General features: G+C 37.2%; 1 protein-coding gene and 1 long non-coding RNA gene across 2 annotated transcripts in view; both read right to left on the reverse strand.

Moving 5' to 3' along the window:
• LOC123552491 (hsp90 co-chaperone Cdc37-like) overlaps nucleotides 1-24,602 on the reverse strand; it is an 84,570-nt gene that overhangs the window by 11,616 nt on the left and 48,352 nt on the right. Inside the window, exons 7-8 of the mRNA XM_045342202.2 lie at nucleotides 23,092-23,250; nucleotides 18,349-18,464 (exon numbers count right to left, since the gene is read on the reverse strand). Of these exons, the coding sequence (XP_045198137.2) occupies nucleotides 18,349-18,464; nucleotides 23,092-23,250 (275 nt within the window). The remainder of the gene's footprint in view (nucleotides 1-18,348; nucleotides 18,465-23,091; nucleotides 23,251-24,602) is intronic.
• Nucleotides 6,821-18,342, reverse strand: LOC128556541 (uncharacterized). Its single transcript, XR_008370756.1, has 3 exons — nucleotides 14,836-18,342; nucleotides 7,808-8,029; nucleotides 6,821-7,071 (listed from the first exon to the last, which is right to left on the reverse strand). It is a non-coding gene; the product is annotated as an uncharacterized LOC128556541 (long non-coding RNA).

Below are 24,602 nucleotides of genomic sequence, written 5' to 3' on the forward strand. Positions count from 1 at the left end.
CTTCAAAATTGTTAATTTTATGACAGATTTTGTAACATACATGTAGATATTAAAAATGAAAACAGCCTTTCTTTCTAGTTTATTTCTCACATACTGGTAATGGCTAACAATTCTGAAATAAATATATCTTTTGTTTCAATTGCATGATATAAGTAAGATCCCTTCTTAATACACAAAATGATAAATCAATTAAAACCTACAACAATTTCTTTAAAAATATTTCTAAAATTGTGTTACCATGGCAACAAATATATCAAAATCCCTTTTTTATGATAAAACTTTAAAAAAACATGTTCGCTTGAAATAAGGATTTTAAAAAGCAAAATATTTTAAGGCATATGTATTTACAAAAATAAACTGAAAATTTCCCATGAAAATATTAAGAATGTTTGGTTTTATGACAGTTTTTGTAACATGGTTAATAACAACAAGAATAAGATAGATTTGTCATTGTTTCTTCATAACTCGTCTTTTACATGCTGGTAATAAATGACTACCTTGGAAAAAAAAGAACCTTCTATTACTATGTATGAGCGAACAGTTGCTCTAAATACAATACAATTATATGTGACATGGTGTTATTACTTTCAATTCTAAAATATGCTAGGAAGTAGAATTACATTTTCACTGTTCAAAGTGTTGTATATTAAAATGTTTGAATCCAACAACAATTTCTATCTTTTATATTCACTTCCTTTTTTCAGTTCTCAGAAAAATCCTCGTCAATCCAATTTCAGTTCAAGTGGTTTGGAACAAACAGAATCCTTTCACTTTTCAGACAAATACTATTCTCTTATGAGTTCATACAGGTACCATTGTCAGGCTTGTGTCATTCCATGTCAATAATATTCGTTGGCAGGGGGGAGTAGATTTTAGTATGTTAACTGGACTGCCCACTTTTAAGACTAACACCCAGGTGTTTCTGCAGACATGATAAAGTGTAATACCTGGTTATCTTCTTCAAAATTTTTAAAATTTTGTGATAAGATATTTCTCCACTGGTAGAATGTGACAGGATTTAAATCATTGTGACCAACTGTGTTTTATGACATTTCTTTGATGACTGACACACTGAAATCAGCAATATCATGTATTATTAAAGGTCCAGCATTCCCCCTCCTCCACAGATTCTTCTAAATTCAAAAGTGCAATCAGATTCAAACTTTGCATGGCCCTGTGATCTTTGGGTTGAAAAATCAATCGATCTGTGATATCCTGTAACAATAAGTAAAACATTTTATTTTAAATAATTAACCTGGGAGTCGCTTTATTTAAAAAAAGCAGGGTTATCACTATTTGATAATAGAGGTTTTTTAAACCACATGCCTAAAATAGACTGACAACAGCGTGCGCCCAGTATATAAAATGTACTTTGTTTGTAGATTTTGGTTAACTGCAATAGGATGTTTCTAAAACACATTTTTTGCATTTATTGTGGTTAACCCTTAACCTGCAAATTTGTAAAATGGACTACTCCACCCTTTAAATAGAGACAGTACCATTTATAGCTTTAGAGGGTTCTAATAGAAAATTTGCTGACTAAGTATCAAACACTGCAGATCATGACCAAAACTTCACAGATGTGCAGATTGATCTTGATCTGCACTGGTTGCAAAGGCAGACATAGCTGCCTCATGCAGCCTAAGGGTTAAAAGTATACACTGTTTTAACAGCTATCAAAAAGGGTTTTGTTACCTAGTAAAACTCTCCACAGACCATACCACTGCAAGATGTTATTTCTATTCTAGCTAGCAGCATTGTCAAAATGGAATCCCAAAATACAGGTATGATGTACCAGCTCACAAGTTGTCTGCCCCTTAACCAACTGAGTTGCTTTCATAAACAAGGGAAAACCCTTGCCTTCCTAAAAAAAAAGATTTAAAATCTTTGGTAAAAGCATCTGTTATCTTCATGTATCTCAGGAACCTTTACAGCCCTACATTCAAATCCATATTCTTGGTGCAATAAAACTGGTAAAAAAAATAAAATCACATAACAATGTCTATGTCAAGAATGGGTTTAATTTAAATTTCTGAAAATAATCAAATTACAATTAAACTAAATTACAATTAACTGATTTACTTCAAATAATTATTTAAAATTCCTATTATTTAAACTATTCAACAACTTAATGAAAATATCAACTTATACACATGTACATGTAGTGTTAAGCATTCAAATTATCCATGTACTTATTGAGTGCCACAAACTTTCCCAGGCTAATAGCCAATGTAATGAAGACTTTAAACACCAACTGATCCTCCTCAAACCAGATTGTTGAAATTAAATTTCAATAATGCCAGTTTTGTCAGTTTTTTAAAAGCCATTCAATAGTCATAGTACATGTACAAAACATTGTAAAAAATCATTAGTGTAGAAGTAGACTTATTTTGTATTGGCTCCAACAAAACCAAGACAGAGGTATAAATAAATAATATATTGCATTAAAATTATAATAAGAGCCTTTAGCTGCATGCTAATTACCTGATTCCTCAAAAGCACACCCAAAAATTTATGTTACATTTCTTGAGATCTTAAATAAACAGACCAATTTCCTGGCTGTTGTGGGGTATATGAACCACTGTTTTGGAATGAACCATCAAAGAACAAGGAATATTATCTGAAAGAAGATTACATTACATGTACCGTAAACATCACAAAAAAACAAAAACTGGCTACTAAATTAATTTATAATGTGATTTGAAAGGTTCATTAACTTACCACAAAATACTTTAAAAGTTATTATACTATGAATCTTTTTTTAAAGGATCATAAATTGTTTTACACACAGCAAGGCTAAAAATTTCAAAAAAAAAAAGATTTTAAATTATATGGCATAAATTCCCACTACCATATACAATCATCCTGTTACAAAAACATTCTGAATCAACAATAATGGAAAGAGAGTAGTCACCAGCAGAAATAACATGACTTATGAGACCCACAGCAAAAACAGTTACCATTTTATAAACAGAAGTGTCTAGACATCCGTAACCAGAAACCTAGCCATGTTCTAGCCGACCGGTAACAGGACGCCTAGCCTATCCTATCCTATGGGGGTTTTCTAGGCGTCCGGTAATCAATTCTAAAATATTGATAAGCCTTACAGGTGAAAAATTCAAACTTATGCCAAAAAAAAAAATGATACAAAAAATTTTAAATTCATTACAGTATTCATATGAAAAAAAGATCGCCAACAGCTAGAAAAACTTTAGCGAAGAGGCTAGTCGCTTGTTGCCGGACAGCTAGAATGCGGGGTAGGCGCCCGGGTTTACCGGACATCTACATAATTATTTCCTTTTAAAATACCTTGGCTACTACTGTGAGAGGGGACTTTTCGAGAAATCATGTGACATAGGCAGGCATCTATAAGTCTGCATCAGATTTATTAATTATCATAGCTACTGGTACTGATGATAAACCCGGACAGATGATAAAGTCGACCACCTTGGAAATATTCGATTGCAATCGGTTATTTATAAAATTGAACACACCATCTAATAGTTTCAACTTACAACACCAACTGGTGTAAAAAAAAACAAAATTGGGAAATATTCCCGTATAAATAAATGACTTACATTTTTTTGTATAAAAAATAATTATCCAAAATTACTGGGGAAGAGGGTGTTTTTTGCGCATGCTCACTGTCGAAACATGAAGGCCTGACAATTGGTAACTTTTCATTACTTGATCAGGAATGAATGTTGCAGCTTTTTGGGGAAAATTTCAATATAATAATACCAAGAAAATTTTGTAAATGACAAAGGTTTCGAAATTAAACATCAGTCAACGTTCATACAGCCCCATTTACAATACCCATTTCAGGGCCTCACTTCTGTGAGTTTTTCTTAATAAATATAAATTTGAATTATGTAAAGTTTTCAGCAAAGTTAAACTTTATTTTGATACCGACCATTGATTACAATTTTCAGAAATAAAAAGTTACAGGTAAAAAACCTCATTTTCTGTTCGGGTTTATCATCAGTACCAGTACATGTATATTGACTTTTTATTATTGTTTTTTTCCATAAATAATGCTTACTAGTCTATGGACAATAAAATAATCTGATGAATCCTGGTCACCTTGAGTAAGAAGCTGCCTGCCTTCAATAATCTTTGTGATAACCCAACTGGCCATTTTATATTAAATATACTGGCATAGTGAAATCATCTGTGGGGGTTGAGTGGCCACCAGATAAATTTCATAAATTTTCCCTCTTTATGTTTTGGATTTACTTCCAGGTAAAAGACAGACTTATTTCAGTGAAAGTTTCAAATATACTAGAGAATCTACATTAACAACTGTTTATAAACGGTACTTACCAAATCACTAAACAGTATTACAAGTCTCAGATCCCTTCATCATTGAACAAAAGGTAGATAAACAAAAGTAAACTTCACACGCTTCCCTGATAAAATCCGAAACCAGAAACATATTGAAGGGGAAACAACTGATTTTGAATGAAATATTTTGCCTCAGGCGTAATAACACTATTTTTTTTACATGTCTGATGTCTAAATATTCTCTCTCTAGTAGGCTGTTATCAATCATGTAACAAGTAGTCGTACTTTAACGGTCAAACTTTTGCTAATTAAAACATGTGTAAGAAAGCTGCGCGCGTAAACTTGGCGCAACTTTAAACGTCGTTTCTCGATATTACGTCATGCCGCATCTGGACCGGTTTTCAATGACGACGTCACATATATATATATAGCAGGTGTTGTTTAATCATGAAGTAACATCACTGGTGTCACAAAACAGAATATATAATAAAAAGAAAACAATGGAAGTCCATACCAAAATACTTTGGTATATTTTCAATATCTTTTGAAAATATAATAAAAATTTATTTCATACATATTGAGAAAACAACAAACATGGTAATGGCAAACGCCGCATGTCACATATGTTACTGATGCCCGAAACTGACATTTTATCACTAAATAGTAGATGTACCAAGCGTAAGCACTACAAATCAAACTTTAACTTAATTATACCACTTTGAATAGAACTAGAATGTGTCTGTAGGACACAGGGTGTGCCTGCCCCCCACAGGTACATTTGTCACAAATAAGGGGCCATAATTCAAATGCTTGCAGTCTTATGGGGGATAGTCTCAACAAACATTTTATAAAAAGGATTCATTATTCTAGGCCATATACTTTTTGAGCTATGAGCATCACAAACAAAAATTCCACTATTTTGGCTATTTCAAGGGCAATAACTCTGTAATAAGCTCTAAGATTCTCAAGAAGAATGCCAAATGTGCAAGGTCACATCATGATAAAGACTCAAGCATGGTTTCATGAATTTACAGCAAATACTTCTTGAGCTAGGCACATAATTAGGTGAAAATGTGATAACTTCAAAAATAAGGGGTGAAGCCAGCCAAAAAATAAAAGGTGTGCACGTTTATATCATGCTAAAAACTCATGCAAGTTTTCATCCATTTATATCATATACTTTGCGAGCTAGATGCGTCACAAGGTGAAAAAGTGCATTTTCTATTATGTCAGGGGCCATAACTCTGAAAAACAAGAGGACCATGATGGTCCTGAATTGCTCATCTGTCTCCACATGACCCAATTTTCATGAAGATCCACTGAAAAATATGGCTTCTAGAGAGGTCACAAGGTTTTTCTATTATTTGACCTAATGACCTAGTTTTTGAAGGCACATGACCCAGTTTTGAACTTGACCTAGATATTATCAAGGTGAACATTCTAACCAATTTTCATGAAGATCACATGAAGAGTATGGCCTCTAGAGAGGTCACAAGGTTTTCTATTTTTATACCTACTGACCTAGTTTTGACCACACGTGACCCAGTTTCAAACTTTATCTAGATATCACCAAGGTGAACATTCAGACAAATTTTCATGAAGATCCATTGAAAAATATAGCCTCTAGAGTGGTCAATAAGTTTTTCAATTTTTAGACCTACTGACCTAGTTTTTGACCGCAGTTGACCCAGTTTCGAACTTGACCTAGATATCATCAAGATGAACATTCAGACCAACTTTCATACAGATCCCATGAAACAAGAGGGCCAAGATGGCCCTAGGTCGCTCACCTAACAAACACTCCATAACAGTGTAAAACATGTTTGACCTAGTGATTTCATGGAAACAAATATTCTGACCAATTTTCATTAAGATTGGACCAAAAAATTGGTCTCTTGCGATAAAACAAGCATTTTCTAAGATATGACCTAGTTTTTGACCCTAATGACCCATGTTTTAAACTCAACCTAGATTTTATCAAGGCAATCATTCTGACCAAAATTCATGAAGATCAACTGAAAAATACAACCTCTATCACATACAGAAATTTTTTCTTTGATTTGACCAAGTGACCAGTTTTTGACCCAGATGACCCATATTCAAATTCGAAACCCAGATTTCATTAAGGCAATCAACCTGACCAAATTTCATAAAAATCAATTGAAAAAAACAGTCTCTAACGCATACACAAGATTTTTTCTTTAAATTGACCTAGTGACCTAATTTTGACCTCAGATAAACCCTTATTCAAAATAGACCTAGATTTCATCAAGGGAATCATTCTGACCAAATTTCATGAAGATCAATTGAAAAATACATCCTCTATTGCATACACAATGTTTTTTTTCGATTTGACTTAGTGACCTATTTTTGACCCCAGATGACCCATTTTTGAACTCGGCCTAGATTTATCAAGTAATCATTCTGGCTAAATTCATGAAGATCATTGAAAAATACAGCCTCTATTGCATACACAAGGTTTTTCTTTGATTTGACCTAGTGACCTAGTTTTTTACCCCCGATGACCCATTTTTCGAACTTGGTCTAAATTTCATCAAGGTAATCATTATGACCAAAATTCATGAAGATCAATTGAAAAATACAGCCTCTATCGCATACACAAGGTTTTTACATGATATGACCTAGTGACCTAGTTTTTGACCCCAGATGACCCATTTTCGAACTCGGCCTAGATTTCATCAAGGTTATCATTCTGACCAAAATTCATGAAGATCAATTGAAAAATACCGCCTCTATCGCATACACAAGGTTTTTCTTTGATTTGACCTAGTGACCTAGTTTTTGACCCGAGATGACCCATTTTCAAACTCGGCCTAGATTTTTATCAAAGGGAAATCAATTTTGACCAAAATTCATGAAGATCAAATTGAAAAATAAAGCCTATCGCATACACAAAGGTTTTCTTTGATATGACCTAGGACCTAGTTTTTTTACCCGAGATGAAACCCCTTTTCGACTCGGCCTAGATTTCATCAAGGCAATCATTCTGACCAAAATTCATGAAGATTAATTGAAAAATACAGCCTCTATCGCATACACAAGGTTTTTCTTTGATTTGACCTAGTGACCCCAGTTTTTGATCCGAGATGACCCATTTTCGAACTCGGCCTAGATTTCATCAAGGTTATCATTCTGATCAATATTCATGAAGAAGAATTGAAAAAAAACAGCCTCTATCGCATACACAAGGTTTTTCTTTGAATTGACCTAGTGACCTAGTTTTTGACCCGAGATGACCCATTTTCAAACTCGGCTTAGATTTCATCAAGGTTATCATTCTGACCAATATTCCATGAAGATTAATTGAAAAATACCGCCTCTATCGCATACACAAGGTTTTTTCTTTGATTTGACCTAGTGACCTAGTTTTTTGACCCGAGATGACCCAATTTCGAACTCGGCCTAGATTTCATCAAATTAAATTTTTCTGACCAATATTTATGAAGATTTAAATTTAAAAATACAGCCTCTATCGCATACACAAGGTTTTCTTTGATTTGACCTAGTGACCTAGTTTTTGACCCGAGATGACCCATTTTCGAACTCGGCCTAGATTTCATCAAGGTTATCATTCTGACCAATATTCATGAAGATTAATTGAAAAATACAGCCTCTATCGCATACACAAGCTAAATGTTGACAGACGACGGACGACAGACGACAGACGACAGACGACAGACGACGGACGACAGACGCCGGACATCGAGCGATCAGAAAAACTCACCTGAGCATTGCTCAGGTGAGCTAAAAAATGGCCTCTAGAGAGGTCACAAGGTTTTCTATTATTTGACCTACTGACCTAGTTTTTGAAGGCACGTGACCCAGTTTCAAACTTGACCTAGATATCATCAAGGTGAACATTCAGACCAATTTTCATGAAGATCCATTAAAACGTACGGCCTCTAGAGAGGTCACAAGGTTTTTCTATTTTTAGACCTACTGACCTAGTTTTTTTACTGCAGTTGACCCAGTTTCGAACTTGACCTAGATATCATTAGGATGATCATTCAAACCAAAATTCATACAGATCCCATGAAAAATATGGCCTCTAGAGAGGTCACAAGGTTTTTCTATTATTTGACCTACTGACCTAGTTTTTGATGGCAAGTGACCCAGTTTCGAACTTGACCTAGATATCATCAAGGTGAACATTCTGACCAATTTTCATGAAGATCCATTGAAAAGTATGGCCTCTAGAGAGGTCACAAGGTTTTTCTATTTTTAGACCTACTGACCTAGTTTTCAATAGCACGTGACCCAGTTTCGAACTTGACCTAGATATCATCAAGATGAACATTCTGACCAACTTTCATAAAGATCCCATGAAAAATGTGACCTCTAAAGTGGTCACAAGCAAAAGTTTACGGACGGACGCACGCATGGATGACGGACGCCACGCGATCACAAAAGCTCACCTTGTCACTTTGTGACGGGTAGCAAACAAGGGGACATGATGGTCCTGAATCGCTCACCTGTCCCCACAATACCCAGTTTGAACGGAGCATGACATCGTTTTTTTATTATTTGACATAGTGACCTAGTTTTTTGAGCTCATGTGACCCATTTTTTGAACCTGACCTAGATATCATCAAGATAAAAATTCTGACCAATTTTCATGAAGATCCATTGAAAAATATGGCCTCTAGAGAGGTCACAAGGTTTTTTTATTATTTGACCTACTGACCTAGTTATTGATGGCATGTGACCCAGTTTCAAACTTGACCTAGATATCATCAAGGTCAACATTCTGACCAATTTTCATGAAGATCCATTCGAAAGTATGGCCTCTAGAGAGGTCACAAGGTTTTTCTATTTTTAGACCTACTGACCTAGTTTTCGACCACAGTTGACCCAGTTTCGATCTTGACTTGATATCATCAAGATACACATCCAGACCAATTTTCATACAGATCCCATGAAAAATACGGCCTCTAGAGAGGTCACACGGTTTTTTTTATTATTTGACCTACTGACCTAGTTATTGATGGCACGTGACCCAGTTTCAAACCTGACCTAGATATCATCAAGGTGAACATTCTGACCAATTTTCATGAAGATCCATTCAAAAGTATGGCCTCAAGAGAGGTCACAAGGTTTTTCTATTTTTAGACCTACTGACCTACTTTTTGTTCGCACGTGACCCAGTTTCAAACTTGACCTAGATTTTATCAATATGAACATTCAGACCAACTTTCATACAGATCCCATGAAAAATATGGCCTCTAGAGAGGTCACAAGCTTTTCTATTATTTGACCTACTGACCTAGTTTTTGACGGCACATGACCCAGTTTCGAACTTGACCTAGATATCATCAAGGTGAACATTTTGACCAATTTTCATGAAGATCCATTGAAAAGTATGGCCTCTAGAGAGGTCACAAGGTTTTTCTATTTTTAAACATACTGACCTAGTTTTTGACCACACATGACCCAGTTTCAAACTTGACCTAGATATCATCAAGATGAACATTCAGACCAATTTTCATGAAGATCTTGTAAAAAATATGGCCTCTAGAGAGGTCACAAGGTTTTTCTATTTTTAGACCTACTGACCTAGTTTTTGACCACACGTGACCCAGTTTCGAACTTGACCTAGATATCATCAAGGTGAACATTCTGACCAATTTTCATAAAGACCCAATGAAAAATGTGACCTCTAGAGTGGTCACAAGCAAAAGTTTACGGAGGGACGGACGATGGACGCTGCATAATCACAAAAGCTCACCTTGGCACTTTGTGACAGGTGAGCTAAAAAGGGCAAACCCAGATGAAAAATAGGAGGTGTGCAAGTTCATATCATGATAAAGACTAATGCAAGGTTTAATAAATTTAAATGTAATACTTTTTGAGTTAGTTGCATCTCAAAATGAAAATGTGCATTTTTGACTATTTCAGGGGCCATAACTCTCAAAATAAGGGGTGGACCCAATGAAAAATAGGAGGTGCCCAAGTTCATATCATGATAAAGACTCATGCAAGGTTTCATAAATTTACATTAAATCATTTTTGAACTTGGCATGTCACAAGATGAAAATGTGCATGTTTTACTATTTCAGGGGCCATAACTCTGGAAATAAAGGGCAGACCCAGATGAAAAATAGGAGGTGCGCAAGTTCATATCATAACAAGAGCTTGTCGAACACGAAATGCCCCCCTTGATGCATTCAGTAATTGCACAAGAAACAGAAATTATATGCTCACTGTAAACAAAAGTTCTACCATTCTGGTTTAATCTGACCTTGACCTTTAAAGGTGGTCAATCACATTTGAGGAACATTTTCTGACATTTTTCAGTATTTATATATTCTGTTAGCGATTTATTTAAGGAACAAAAAGACCCATTACATAAAGTTAGATACCTTTTGGAAATGTATGATTTATTAATTCTTAAGAAATTTTGTAATTATCTCCCTTTAATACAAAAGTGTTTAAAAAGTGGGTTATTTCTTTTAATTCAATATAATTCTAGTTTTACATTTGCATTTGATAAATATTTGGAATATTACAACTACCCGAAACAAAAGGCAAGTTTTGAAACAAAGTGTACTTTGGAATTGATTTATTTTAAATCTATCTGGGTTGCGCAACCAAGACAAAGGGAGGTAATTATAATTTTATAAACTTGCATTTCTAATGAATTTGGCAAAATATGTTCTTGTCAATGCAAATCTTTTACAACTCTAATACAGTAGTGCTTATATTCATAACATTCCTTAGGCAATGTATGTTTATTAAATTTATACTTATGCTAAAATGACGCTATCTTGGTTGGGCAACCAGGATAGGAAAATCATAGTTCAAAAATTCTTCCAGTGAAAATCTGATGTGTATTAAGAACTTGATAAACACAAATAAGTGTAAATTATCAGTTGGTAAAGTTTTAAAAAAATCTGAAAGTTGACCAAAATCTGATTAACCACCTTTAACCTACTACCGGTAACCTAACACGAGATCTCAGAGTGATCTTGGTGCCATCCACTGAGCCATTTTTGAATGTTCCAAATTTCAAGACTAGCTCAAGGTCAAAATCAAGGTCAAATTTCATTTCGGTACAAAACAATGTGTATGTGGTCAAAATTTGAAAGCTGTGGCTTGAGAAATGTGAAAGTAGGTCACTAGATCAATTTCAAGGTCAAAGTTCATTTCGGTAGACAGAACTATGCATGTGTTTCAAATTTGGAGGCTGTAGCTTGAGAAATGTGAAAGTATGTAATAGGTAAAAATTAATGTCAAATTTCAATTCAGAACACAAAAGTATGCATGCTGTCCAAATTTGAAGCCTGTAGCTTCAGAAATGTGAAAGTAGGTCACTAGGTCAATCTCAAGATCAAAGTTAATTTCAGTACACAAAACTATGCATGTGGTTCAAATTTGAAGGCTGTAGCTTGAGAAATGTGAAAGTAGGTCACTCGGTCAAAATCAAGGTCAAACTTTATTTCGGAACACAAAACTATGCAAGTGGTCCAAATTTGAAGCCTGTACCTTCAGAAATGTGAAAGTAGGTCACTAAGTCAATCTCAAGATCAAAGCTCATTTCAGTACACAAAACTATGCTTGTGGTTCAAATTTGACGGCTGTAGCTTGAGAAATGTGAAAGTAGGTCACCAGGTCAAAATAAAAATCAAATTTTATTTTGGAACAAAAAACTATGCATGTGGTCCAAATTTGAAGCCTGTACCTTCAAAAATGTGAAAGTAGGTCACTAGATCAATAACTAGGTCAGTTTTTTTTCGGTACACAAACCTATGCATGTGGTCCAAATTTGAAAGCTGTAGCTACAGAAATATGAAAGTAGGTCACTAGGTCAAGATCAAGATCAACTCATGTCAAGGTTCATCTTGCCACTCAAAACTATACATGTGGTCCAAATTTGAACTAGAGCTATCACTAAAGGTGATGAATGTACCCCCCGCATGCACTGACACAGTACATTGCAATTTGACGCACACAAGACTGCATAATTATGTGGACTGTATGTATACAGACTGTATGTATACAGTATAGTAACAAACAAGAGGGCCAAGATGGCCCTAGGTCCCTCACCTAAGAAACACACCATAACAGTGTAAAACATGTTTGACCTTGTGATTTCATGGAAACAAATATTCTGACCAATTTTCATTAAGATTGAACCAAACAAGAGCTGTCTCCATAGGATGACACATGCCCCCGATGGCACTTTAAATGAATAGTTATGGCCGATGTTCGAGTTTAGGACCTTTGACCTACGGAGCTGGGTCTTGCGCGCGACACGTCGTCTTACTGTGTCACACATTTATGCGTAGTTATTTTAAAATCCATGCATGAATGACAAAGATATGGACCAGAGACGCCCATCAACGCACTATCATGAAAAAAGACCTTTAACATCTAAGTGTGACCTTGACCTTTGAGCTACGGACCTGGGTCTTGCGCATGACATGTCGTCTTACTGTGGTACATATTCATGCCAAGTTATTTGAAAATCCATCCATCGATGACAAAGATATGGACCGGACACGCCCATCAATGCACTATCCCTTAATGTCTAAGTGTGACCTTGACCTTTGAGATACGGACCTGGGTCTTGCGCGCGACACGTCGTCTTACTGTGGTACACATTCATGCCAAGTAATTTGAAAATCCATCCATCGATGACAAAGATATGGACCGGACATGCCCATCAATGCACTATCCCTTAATGTCTAAGTGTGACCTTGACCTTTGAGCTACGGACCTGGGTCTTGCGCGCGACACATCGTCTTACTGTGGTACACATTCATGCCAAGTTATTTGAAAATCAATCCATTGATGACAAAGACATGGACCCGACACGCCTATCAATGCAATAACCTTTAATGTCTAAGTGTGACCTTGACCTTTGAGCTACGGACCTGGGTCTTGCGCGCGACACGTCATCTTACTGTGGTACACATTCATGCCAAGTTATTTGAAAATCCATCCATCGATGACAAAGATATGGACCGGACACGAAAAATGCGGACAGACCGACAGACCGACGGTTCAAAAACTATATGCCTCCCTTCGGGGGCATAAAAATTGGTCTCTTGCTATAAAACAAGCATTTTCTTAGATATGACCTAGTTTTTGACCCTAGATAACCCATGTTCAAACTCGACCTAGATTTTATCAAGGCAATCATTCTGACCAAAATTCATGAAGATCAATTGAAAAATACAGCCTGATTTGACCAAGTGACCTGTTTTTGACCTCAGATGACCCATATTCAAATTCGACCTAGATTTCATTAAGGCAATCATCCTGACCAAATTTCATAAAAATCAATTGAAAAAAACAGTCTCTATCGCATACACAAGATTTTTCTTTAATTTGACCTAGTGACCTAGTTTTTGACCTTAGATAACCCATATTCAAACTTGACCTAGATTTCATCAAGGCAATCACTCTGACCAAATTTCATGAAGATCAATTGAAAAATACATCCTCTATTGCATACACAATGTTTTTCTTCGATTTGACCTAGTGACCTAGTTTTTGACCCCAGATGACCCATTTTCGAACTTGGCCTAGATTTTATCAAGGTAATCATTCTGGCTAAATTTCATGAAGATCTGTTGAAAAATACAGCCTCTATTGCATACACAAGGTTTTTTTTTTTACTTGACCTAGTGACCTAGTTTTTGACCCCATATGACCCATTTTCGAACTTGATCTAAATTTCATCAAGGTAATCATTATGACCAAAATTCATGAAGATCAATTGAAAAATACAGCCTCTATCGCATACACAAGGTTTTTCCTTGATTTGACCTAGTGACCTAGTTTTTGACCCCAGATGACCCATTTTCGAACTCGCCTAGATTTCATCAAGGCAATCATTCTGACCAATATTCATGAAGATTAATTGAAAAATACAGCCTCTATCGCATACACAAGGTTTTTCTTTGATTTGACCTAGTGACCTAGTTTTTGACCCGAGATGACCCATTTTCGAACTCGGCCTAGATTTCATCAAGGTTATCATTCTGACCAATACTCATGAAGAATAATTGAAAAATACAGCCTCTATCGCATACACAAGGTTTTTCTTTGATTTGACCTAGTGACCTAGTTTTTGACCCGAGATGACCCATTTTCAAACTCGGCCTAGATTTCATCAAGGCAATCATTCTGACCAATATTCATGAAGATCAATTCAAAAATACAGCCTCTATCGCATACACAAGGTTTTTCCTTGATTTGACCTAGTGACCTAGTTTTTGACCCGAGATGACCCATTTTTGAACTCGGCCTAGATTTAATCAAGGTTATCATTCTGACCAATATTCATGAAGATTAATTGAAAAATACAGCCTCTATCGCATACACAAGGTTTTTCTTTGATTTGACCTAGTGACCTAGTTTTTGACCCGAGATGACCCATTTTTGAACTCGGCCTAGATTTAATCAAGGTTATCATTCTGACCAATATTCATGAAGATTAATTGAAAAATACAGCCTCTATCGCATACACAAGCTAAATGTTGACAGACGACAGACGCCGGACATTGAGCGATCAGAAAAACTCACCTGAGCATTGCTCAGGTGAGCTAAAAACAAAGTCCCATAACTATGCAGAATATTTATCTAAAAGAATGTAACATGCACCATGCACAACTAGGGTTTGTACTGACCACTTGTGTGAAGTTTCATTAAATTGTGTGCAAGGGTTTGGTAGATTAGGCATGCACAAGATTGCATATGCAGACTGTATGTACATAGTATGTTAACAAGAAACAAAGTCCCATAACTCTGCAATGCTTGTCGCTGAAAGAACCTAACATGCCCCATGCACAACTACTGTTGTTACTGATTACTTGTGTGAAGTTTCATTAAATTGTGTCAAGGGGATGAGGAGAGATGGTGCGCACAAGATTGTGTCTATGTATATAGTATAGTAACAAAAAAACAAAGTCCCATAACTCTGCAAAAAAAATTTCTGAAAGAACCTAACATGCCCCATGCACAACTACTGTTGTTACTGATCACTTGTGTGAAGTTTCATTAAATTGTGTCAAGGGGATGAGGAGAGATGGTGCGCACAAGATTGTGTCTATGTATATAGTATAGTAACAAAAAAACAAAGTCCCATAACCCTGCAAATCTTTTTTCTGAAAGAACCTAACATGCCCCATTCACAACTACTGTTGGTACTGATCACTTGTGTGAAGTTTCATTAAATTGTGTCAAGGGGATGAGGAGAGATGGTGCGCACAAGATTGTGTCTATGTATATAGTATAGTAGCAAAAAAAACAAAGTCCCATAACTCTGCAAATTTTTTTTCTAAAAGAACCTAACATGCCCCATGCACAACTACTGTTGGTACTGATTACTTGTGTGAAGTTTCATTAAATTCTGTCAAGGGGATAAGGAGAGATGGTGCGCACAAGATTGCGTCTACGGACAGACGGCCAGACGGACAGACAGACAGACAACCTGAAACCAGTATACCCCCCCCTTACAACTTTGTTGTCGGGGGGTACAATGATGTACCGTAAGTTATGGACATGGAGATTCTAAGTTTTTCCCTACGTAAGTCTATATGAACCATGTGACCCCTGGGGTGGGGCCATATTTGATCCTAGAGGGATAATTTGAACAAACTTGGTAGAGAACCACTAGATGATGCTAGATTACAAAATATCAAAGCCATAGTCTTTGTGGTTTGGACAAGTAGATTTTCAAAGTTTTTCACTATATAAGTCTATGTAAACCATGTGACCCCCAGGGCGGAGCCATATTTGACCCTAGGGGAATAATTTGAACAATCTTAGTAGAGGACCACTAGATGATGTCATATATAAAATATCAAAGCCCTAGGTCCTGTGGTTTTGGACAAGAGGTTTTTCAAAAAATTTTCCTATATAAGTCTATATAAACCATGTGACCCCCGGGGTGGGGCAATATTTGACCCCAGGGAAATAATCTGAACAATCTTTGTAGAGGACCACTAGATTGTGCTACATACCAAATATCAAAGCCCTAGGCCCTATGGTTTTGGACAAGAAGATCAGAAACCGTTTAACTGTTCCTGGCCAATGTGACCTTGACCTTTGACATAATGACCTCAAAATCAATAGGGGTCATCTGCTGGTCATGGCCAACCTAACTATCAATTTTCCTGACACTCGGCCCAAGCGTTCTTGAGTTATTGCCCGGAAACCATTTTACTGTTCCTGGTCACTATGACCTTGACCTTTGACATACTGACATCAAAATCAAAAAGGGTCATCTGCTGGTCATGACCAATCTCAATCAACTTTTGTGACCCTAGGCCTAAACGTTCTTAAGTTATCATCCGGAAACCGTTTAACTGTTCTGGGTCACTGTGACCTCGACCTTTAACATACTGACCTCAAGATCAATAGGGGTCATCTGCTGGTCATGACCAACCTCCCTATCAACATTCATGATCCTAGGCCCAAGTGTTCTTGAGTTATCATCCGGAAACCGTTTTACTATTCAGGGTCACTGTGACCTTGACCTTTGACATACAGACCGCAAAATCAATAGGGTCATCTGCTGGTGATGACCAACCTCCCTATCAACTTTCATGATCCTAGGCCCAAGAGTTCTTGAGTTATCGTCTGGAAACAAATTGGTCTACATTCCGACCGACCGACCAACCGACATCTGCAAAACAATATACCCCTCCTCCTTCGAAAGGGGGCATAATAAAGACTCATGCAAGGTTTCATGAAAAGGTGAAAATGTGCATTTTTGAGTAATTCAGGGGCCATAACTCGAAAAATAGGAGGTGTACAAGTTCATATCATGATAAAGACTCATGCAAGGTTTCATGATTCTATATCAAACACTTTTTGAGCTAGGCATGTCACAAGGTGAAATGTGCATTTTTGAGTAATTCAGGGGCCATAACTCTAAACAAGAGGGCCATGAAGGTCCTGTATCGCTCACCTGACCTATTGGCCTAAAGATCATAAAGATTAACATTCTGACCAAATTTCATTAAGATATGGTCATAATTGTGGCCTCTAAAGTGTTAAAAAGCTTTTCCTTTGATTTGACCCGGTGACCTAATTTTTGACCCTACATGACCCAGATTCAAACTTGACCTTAAGATCATCAAGATCAACATTCTGACTAAGTTTCATGAAGATACAGTCATAAATGTGGCATCTAAAGTGTTAACAAGCTTTTTCTTTGATTTGACCTATTGGCCTAGTTTTTGACCCCACCTGACACAGATTTGAACTTGACCTATAATAATCAAGATTAACATACAGACCAAGTTTCATTAAGATATGGTCATAAATGTGGCCTCTACAGTGTAAACTAGCTTTTCCTTTGATTTGACCTGGTGACCTAGGTTTTGATCCTACATGACCCAGATTCAAACTAGACCTTGAGATCATTAAGATTAACATTCTGACCAAGTTTCATGAAGATATAGTCATAAATGTGGCCTCTACGGAGTTAACACGCTTTTCCTTTGATTTGACCTAGTGAACTAATTTTTGAATTCACCTGACCCAGATTTGAACTTGACCTACAGATCATTAAGATTAACATTCTGACCAAGTTTCATGAAGATACAGTCATAAATCTGGCCTCTACAGTGTTAACACTTTGTGCTCAGGTGAGCTAAAAATAGGGGGTGGAGCCAGACGAAAAATAGGAGGTGCCCAAGTTTATATCATGATAAAGACTCATGCAAGGTTTCATCAATCTATATCAAATACTTTTTGAACTAGGCGTGTTACTAACTTTGGACGCACAGACGAACAGACAAATGGATGGACAAGACCAAATCTATATGCCCCCACCACTCATTGGGAGGGGGGGTGGAGGGCACAAAAAGAGGTTACTTTACATAATTATAATTTCATGCAATCTGGCACAAAAGTTTGATGTTAAATGGTGATTTGCTTTGGTTGTTTTTATCTGTTGATGAAACAAACTCTGTATGGCATATGGTGAATTGATGGTAAACTTGCATCTGAAACTAAACAGTTCTAGAAAATAATGTATACCTATATGATCAGACCTGAATTAACGTACAACTTGATAATAAATATTACCTTGAGAAGAATGGCCTGACACAACTTCGAGGATCTAGTTCCATTTGCTTTGCAAGCTCCAATATAAACTGCATTACAATGGTCTGGTGGGCGACTTGCTCCATGAGAGAATGTTTCTGTGGAAAGAACATGAAGCTGCTTAGTTGTCTGCTAAACAATTACACAGTTATCAAAACTTTTGTCATTTACAGGTCTTCCTGGGATAAACCAGAGTCCTACGTTATAACAAGAGGACCATGATGGTCCTGAATCACTCACCTCTTCCCACATGACCCAGTTTTGAGTATCATGTCGTTTTTTTCTATTATTTGACACAGTGACCTAGTTTTTGAGCTCATGAGACCCAGTTTCGAACTTGACCTAGATATTATCAAGATAAAAATTCTGACCAATTTTCATGAAGATCCATTGAAAAATATGGTCTCTAGAGAGGTCACAAGCTTTTTCTATTATTTGACCTATTGACCTAGTTTTCGAAGGTACGTGACCCTGTTTCGAACTTGACCTAGATATCATCAAGGTGAACATTCTCACTAATTTTCATGAAGATCTTATGAAAAATATGGCCTCTAGAGAGGTCACAAGGTTTTTCTATTTTTATACCTACTGGCCTAGTTTTTGACCTACTGACCCAGTTTCGAAAATGACATAGATATCATCAAGGTGAACATTCAGACCAATTTTCATGAAGATCCATTGAAAAATATGGCCTCTAGAGAAGTCAAAAGGTTTTCTTTATTATTTGACCTACTGACCTAGTTTTTTAAGGCACGTGACCTAGTTTCAAACTTGACCTAGATATCATCAAGGTGAACATTCTGACCAAATTTCATGAAGATCCATTCAAGGGTATGGCCTCTAGAGAGGTCACAAGGTTTTTCAATTTCAAGACCTACTGACCTAGTTTTTTATTGCAGTTGACCCAGTTTCAAACTTGACCTATATATCATCAAGATAAACATTCAGACCAACTTTCATACAGATCATATGAAAAATATGGCCTCTAGAGAGGTCACAAGGTTTTTTCACTATTTGACCTACTGACCTACTTTTTGATGGCATGTGACCAACTTTCAAACTTGACTTAGATATCATCAAGATGAACATTCTGACTAATTTTTATGGAGATCCATTCACAAGTATGGCCTCTAGAGAGGTCACAAGGTTTTTCTATTTTTAGACCTACTGACCTAGTTTTTGATCGCACATGACCCTGTTTCGAACCTGACCTAGATATCATCAAGATGAACATTCAGACAAATTTTCATACAGATCCCATGAAAAATATGGCCTCTAGAGAGGTCACAAGGTTTTTCTATTATTTGACCTACTGACCTAGTTTTTGATGGCACGTGACCCACTTTCGAACTTGACCTAGGTATCATCAAGATGAACATTCAGACCAACTTTCATACAGATCCCATGAAAAATATGGCCTCTAGAGAGGTCACAAAGTTTTTCTATTATTTGACCTACTGACCTAGTTTTTGATGGCACGTGACCCAGTTTCGAACTTGACCTAGATATCATCAAGGTGAACATTCTGACCAATTTTCATGAAGATCTCATGAAATTTATGGCCTCTAGAGAGGTCACAAGGTTTTTCTATTTTTAGACCTACTGACCTAATTTTTGACCGCACGTGACCCAGTTTCGAAAGTGACCTAGATATCATCAAGATGAACATTCAGACCAACTTTCATACAGATCCCATGAAAAATATGGCCATTAGAGAGGTCACAAGGTTTTTCTATTATTTGATCTACTGACCTAGTTTTTGATGGCATGTGACCCAGTTTCGAACTTGACCTAGATATCATCAAGGTGAACGTTCTGACCAATTTTCATGAAGATCTTTAGAAATATATGGCCTCTAGAGAGGTCACAAGGTTTTTCTATTTTTAGACCTACTGACCTAGTTTTTGATGGCACGTGACCCAGTTTCGAACTTGACCTAGATATCATCAAGATGAACATTCTGACCAACTTTCATAAAGATCCCACAAAAAATGTGACCTCTAGAGTGGTCACAAGCAAAAGTTTACGGACGGACGCAATGTTCAGGCCCCTGTGACCTTGACCTTTAACGGAGTGACCCCAAAAACAATAGGGGTCATTTACTCTGCATGAACAATCATCATATGAAGTTTCAACATTCTGGGTCGAGAGGTTCTCAAGTAATTGATTAGAAATAGTTTTCCATGTTCAGGCCCCTGTGGCCTTGATCTTTAACAGAGTGACCCTAAAATCATTAGGGGTCATCTACTCTGTATGACCAATCATCCTATGAAATTTCATCATTCTGGGTCAAGTGGTTCTCAAGTTACTGACCGGAATCGGTTTTCAATGTTCAGGCCCCTGTGACCTTGACCTTTCACAGAGTGACCCCAAAATCATTAGGGTCATCTACTCTGCATGACCAATCATCCTATTAAGTTTAAACATTCTGGGTCAAGTGGTTCTCAAGTTACTGACCGGAAATGGTTTTCAATGTTCAGGCCCCTGTGACCTTGACCTTTAATGGAGTGACCCCAAAATCGATAGGGGTCATCTACTTTGCATGTACAATCATCCTATGAAGTTAAACATTCTGGGTCAAGTGGTTCTCTAGTTATTGATCGGAAATGGTTTTCCATGTTCAGGCCCCTGTGACCTTGACCTTTCACAGAGTGACCCCAAAATCAATAGGGGCCATCTACTCTTCATGACCAATCATCCTATGAAGTTTCAACATTCTGGGTCAAGTGGTTCTCAAGTTACTGACCGGAAATGGTTTTCAATGTTCAGGCCCCTGTGACCTTGACCTTTAATGGAGTGACCCCAAAATCGATATGGGTCATCTACTCTGCATGTACAATCATCCTATGAAGTTTCAACATTCTGGGTCAAGTGGTTCTCTAGTTATTGATCGGAAATGGTTTTCCATGTTCAGGCCCCTGTGACCATGACCTTTGACAGAGTGACCCCAAAATCAATAGGGGTCATCTATTCTTCATGCCCAATCATCCTATGAAGTTTCAACATTCTGGGTCAAGTGGTTCTCAAGTTACTGACCGGAAATAGTTTTCAATGTTCGGGCCCCTGTGACCTTGACCTTTAATGGAGTGACCCAAAAATCGATAGGGGTCATCTACTTTGCATGTACAATCATCCTATGAAGTTTCAACATTCTGGGTCAAGTGGTTCTCTAGTTATTGATTGGAAGTGGTTCTCCATGTTCAGGCCCCTGTGACCTTGACCTTTGATGGAGTGACCCCAAAACCAATAGGGGTCATCTACTCTTGATGACCAATCATCCTATGAAGTTTCAACATTCTGGGTCAAGTGGTTCTCTAGTTATTGATCGGAAATGGTTTTCAATGTTTGGGCCCCTGTGACCTTGACCTTTGACGGAGTGACCCCAAAAACAATAGGGTTCGTCTACTCCAGCAGCCCTACAACCCTATGAAGTTTGAAGGTTCTAGGTCAAATGGTTCTCCAGTTATTGCTCGGAAATGAAGTGTGACGTACGTACGGACGGACGGACAGACGGACAGGGCAAAAACAATATGTCTCCTGGGGGAGACATAATAACTCTGGAAACTATGAATGGATCTGATTTGTCATGGAATCCAAGATTTATTGTTGTTGAAGATATTTTGGAAGTTTGTATCAAATAAAACCACAAATGAAGTCTCTATATGGCTGCAAAAGCCAAAATAGCCAATTTTGGACATGTAAGGGGCCATAACTCTGGAACACATGATGGAATCTGTCCAGTTTAAGAAAGGAACCAAGATCGTGTGGTGATACAAGTTGTGTACAAGTTTGGTTAAAATCAAATCATAAATGAAGTTGCTATTGTGCAGACAAGGTCAAAATAGCTAATTCTGGCCCTTTCAGGGGCCATAACTCTGGAACCCATTAGGGGATCTGGACGGTTCAACAAAAAAACTGAGATCTTATGGCAACACAAGTTTTGTGCAAGTTTGATTAAATTCAAATCATAAATGAAGCTGCTATTGTGCAGACAAGGGCAAAATAGCTAATTCTGGTCTTTTCAGGGGCCATAACTCTGAAACCCATACTGGAATCTGGCCAGTTCAAGAAAGGAACCAAGATCTTATGGTGATACAAGTTGTGTGCCAGTTTGGTAAAAATCAAATCATAAATAAAGCTGCTATTGTGCAGACAAGGTCAAAATAGCTGATTTTGGCACTTTCAGGGGCCATAGCTCTGGAACCCATAATGGGATCTGGCCAGTTCAAGAAAGGAACCGAGATCTTATGGTGATACAAGTTGTGTGTAAGTTTGGTTAAAATAAAATCATAAATGAAACCACTATTGTGCAGACAAGAAATTGTTGACGGACGCACGGACGCACACACGAGGGTCGACGGACGAAGGGTGATCACAAAAGCTCACCTTGTCACTATGTGACAGGTGAGCTAAAAATACAGCCTCTATTGCATACACAAGGTTTTTCTTTGATTTGACCTAGTAACCTAGTTTTAAACCCCAGATGACCCATTTTCAAACTTGGCCTAGATTTCATCAAGGTTATTATTCTGATCAAAATTCATGAAGATCAATTGAAAAATACAGCCTGTATCACATACACAAGCTAAATGTTGACACACAGACAGACAACAGACAGACGACGGACTTCGAGCGATCACAAAAACTGACCAATTGCATTTTGAGACTGGTTTCAATATTCCTCTTTTTTTAACCTGAACTCCTCTAGATAGACGTACAACTCACCTCCTCTATTTCTAAATCAATACACCACAGGACCAGATAATTAGCTGTCTCCTCGCACACAAGGTCTGGGTGCTGAGTGAGGTATTCCTGGCTGTCATCGTATTTACTGAACATTCCATATTTCTTCACTTCCTGTCTGTGCTTTTTGGTAAATTCCTCCTGTTATTATAAAGTACAACAAAACTTTGACCTATCATGTTACATGTACACAATTGTATTCATGTTTAAGCTTGATTGTGATGAAAGCTAAAACTTATTTGAACAACTCTCAAGCTTGCTTCTTTGAAAATCCAGTATTTGGGTCAAATGAGACGTTATGGTCATGACTCCAGTAGGACTAGAACCCACAACCTGTAAAGTTGAGCAGTCAACACTCTAACCACTAAACCATCGCTACCCACAACATGTCTTAACCTTTACCCAACCAAATTTCTAAAACAGACTAGTCTATCATTAAATTTGGGCAGTAAAATTTATTTTTTCAGGAGGGTGTTCACTGAAAATTTATTGAGTGAATAGCAAACTATGCAGACCATGATCAACCTGCATCTTTTGGTCTGCACTGGTTGAAACAGCAGAATCACTTGCCACCAACAGGCTAAAGGTTAATACACTGCACTGTCAGATGTAAGCAATATCAAAATTTACACATAAATGGAAAACACTTTAAACTCTAAACTGTTCTTCACAAGTAACTGCCTACTTCCCGACATGAATAAGAGATGGAAGACAAAATGATTTCATACACAATGTCTTGAATGTCTTTTATCAAACTGCCACAGAGAACATTTGCCTCACCCAGGGATTTAACTCAAGACCCTGTGATCCGTAATTCTGTGCTCTCACAACTGAACTAAGTTCTAAGTTGGCAGACAAATTTTTCATTCTAAACTGATCTTACAAAGGACAGCTTTTGCAACAACGTCATCATATTGTGCATATTATTTAAGAAACAAGGCAGTCTGAAAGACAGCAAAATCCCCCGCCACTGCTATGGATAGTGAAAGGGTAAAACCTTTGATTTTAGCTGTGACCTTGACCTTGCACTGACATGGCTGACTCATGAATTCTGCACAACGTCTTGATGAGGTGATCATTTGACCAAAGTTTCATGAAAATCCTTCAAGGGGTTTAGGAGATACAGAGCTGAAACCTTTGACCTTCAGTTGTGACCTTGACCTTGAGTTGACATGGCTGACTCATGAGTTCTTGATGAGGTGATCATTTGACCCAAGTTTCATGAAAATCCTTCAAGGGGTTTAGGAGATACAGAGCTGAAACCTTTGACCTTCAGTTGTGACCTTGACCTTGAGTTGACATGGCTGACTCATGAGTTCTTGATGAGGTGATCATTTGACCCAAGTTTGATGAAAATCCTTCAAGGGGTTAAGGAGATACAGAGTGGACACCAAATGGAAGGCTCAAACCTTCGACCCTTAGTTGTGACCTTGACCTTGAGCTGGCATGGCTGACTCATAATTTCTGCACATTGTTCTGATGAGGTAATCATT

This window comes from Mercenaria mercenaria, chromosome 4, assembly GCF_021730395.1.
Source record: "Mercenaria mercenaria strain notata chromosome 4, MADL_Memer_1, whole genome shotgun sequence".
Lineage (NCBI taxonomy): Eukaryota > Metazoa > Mollusca > Bivalvia > Venerida > Veneridae > Mercenaria > Mercenaria mercenaria.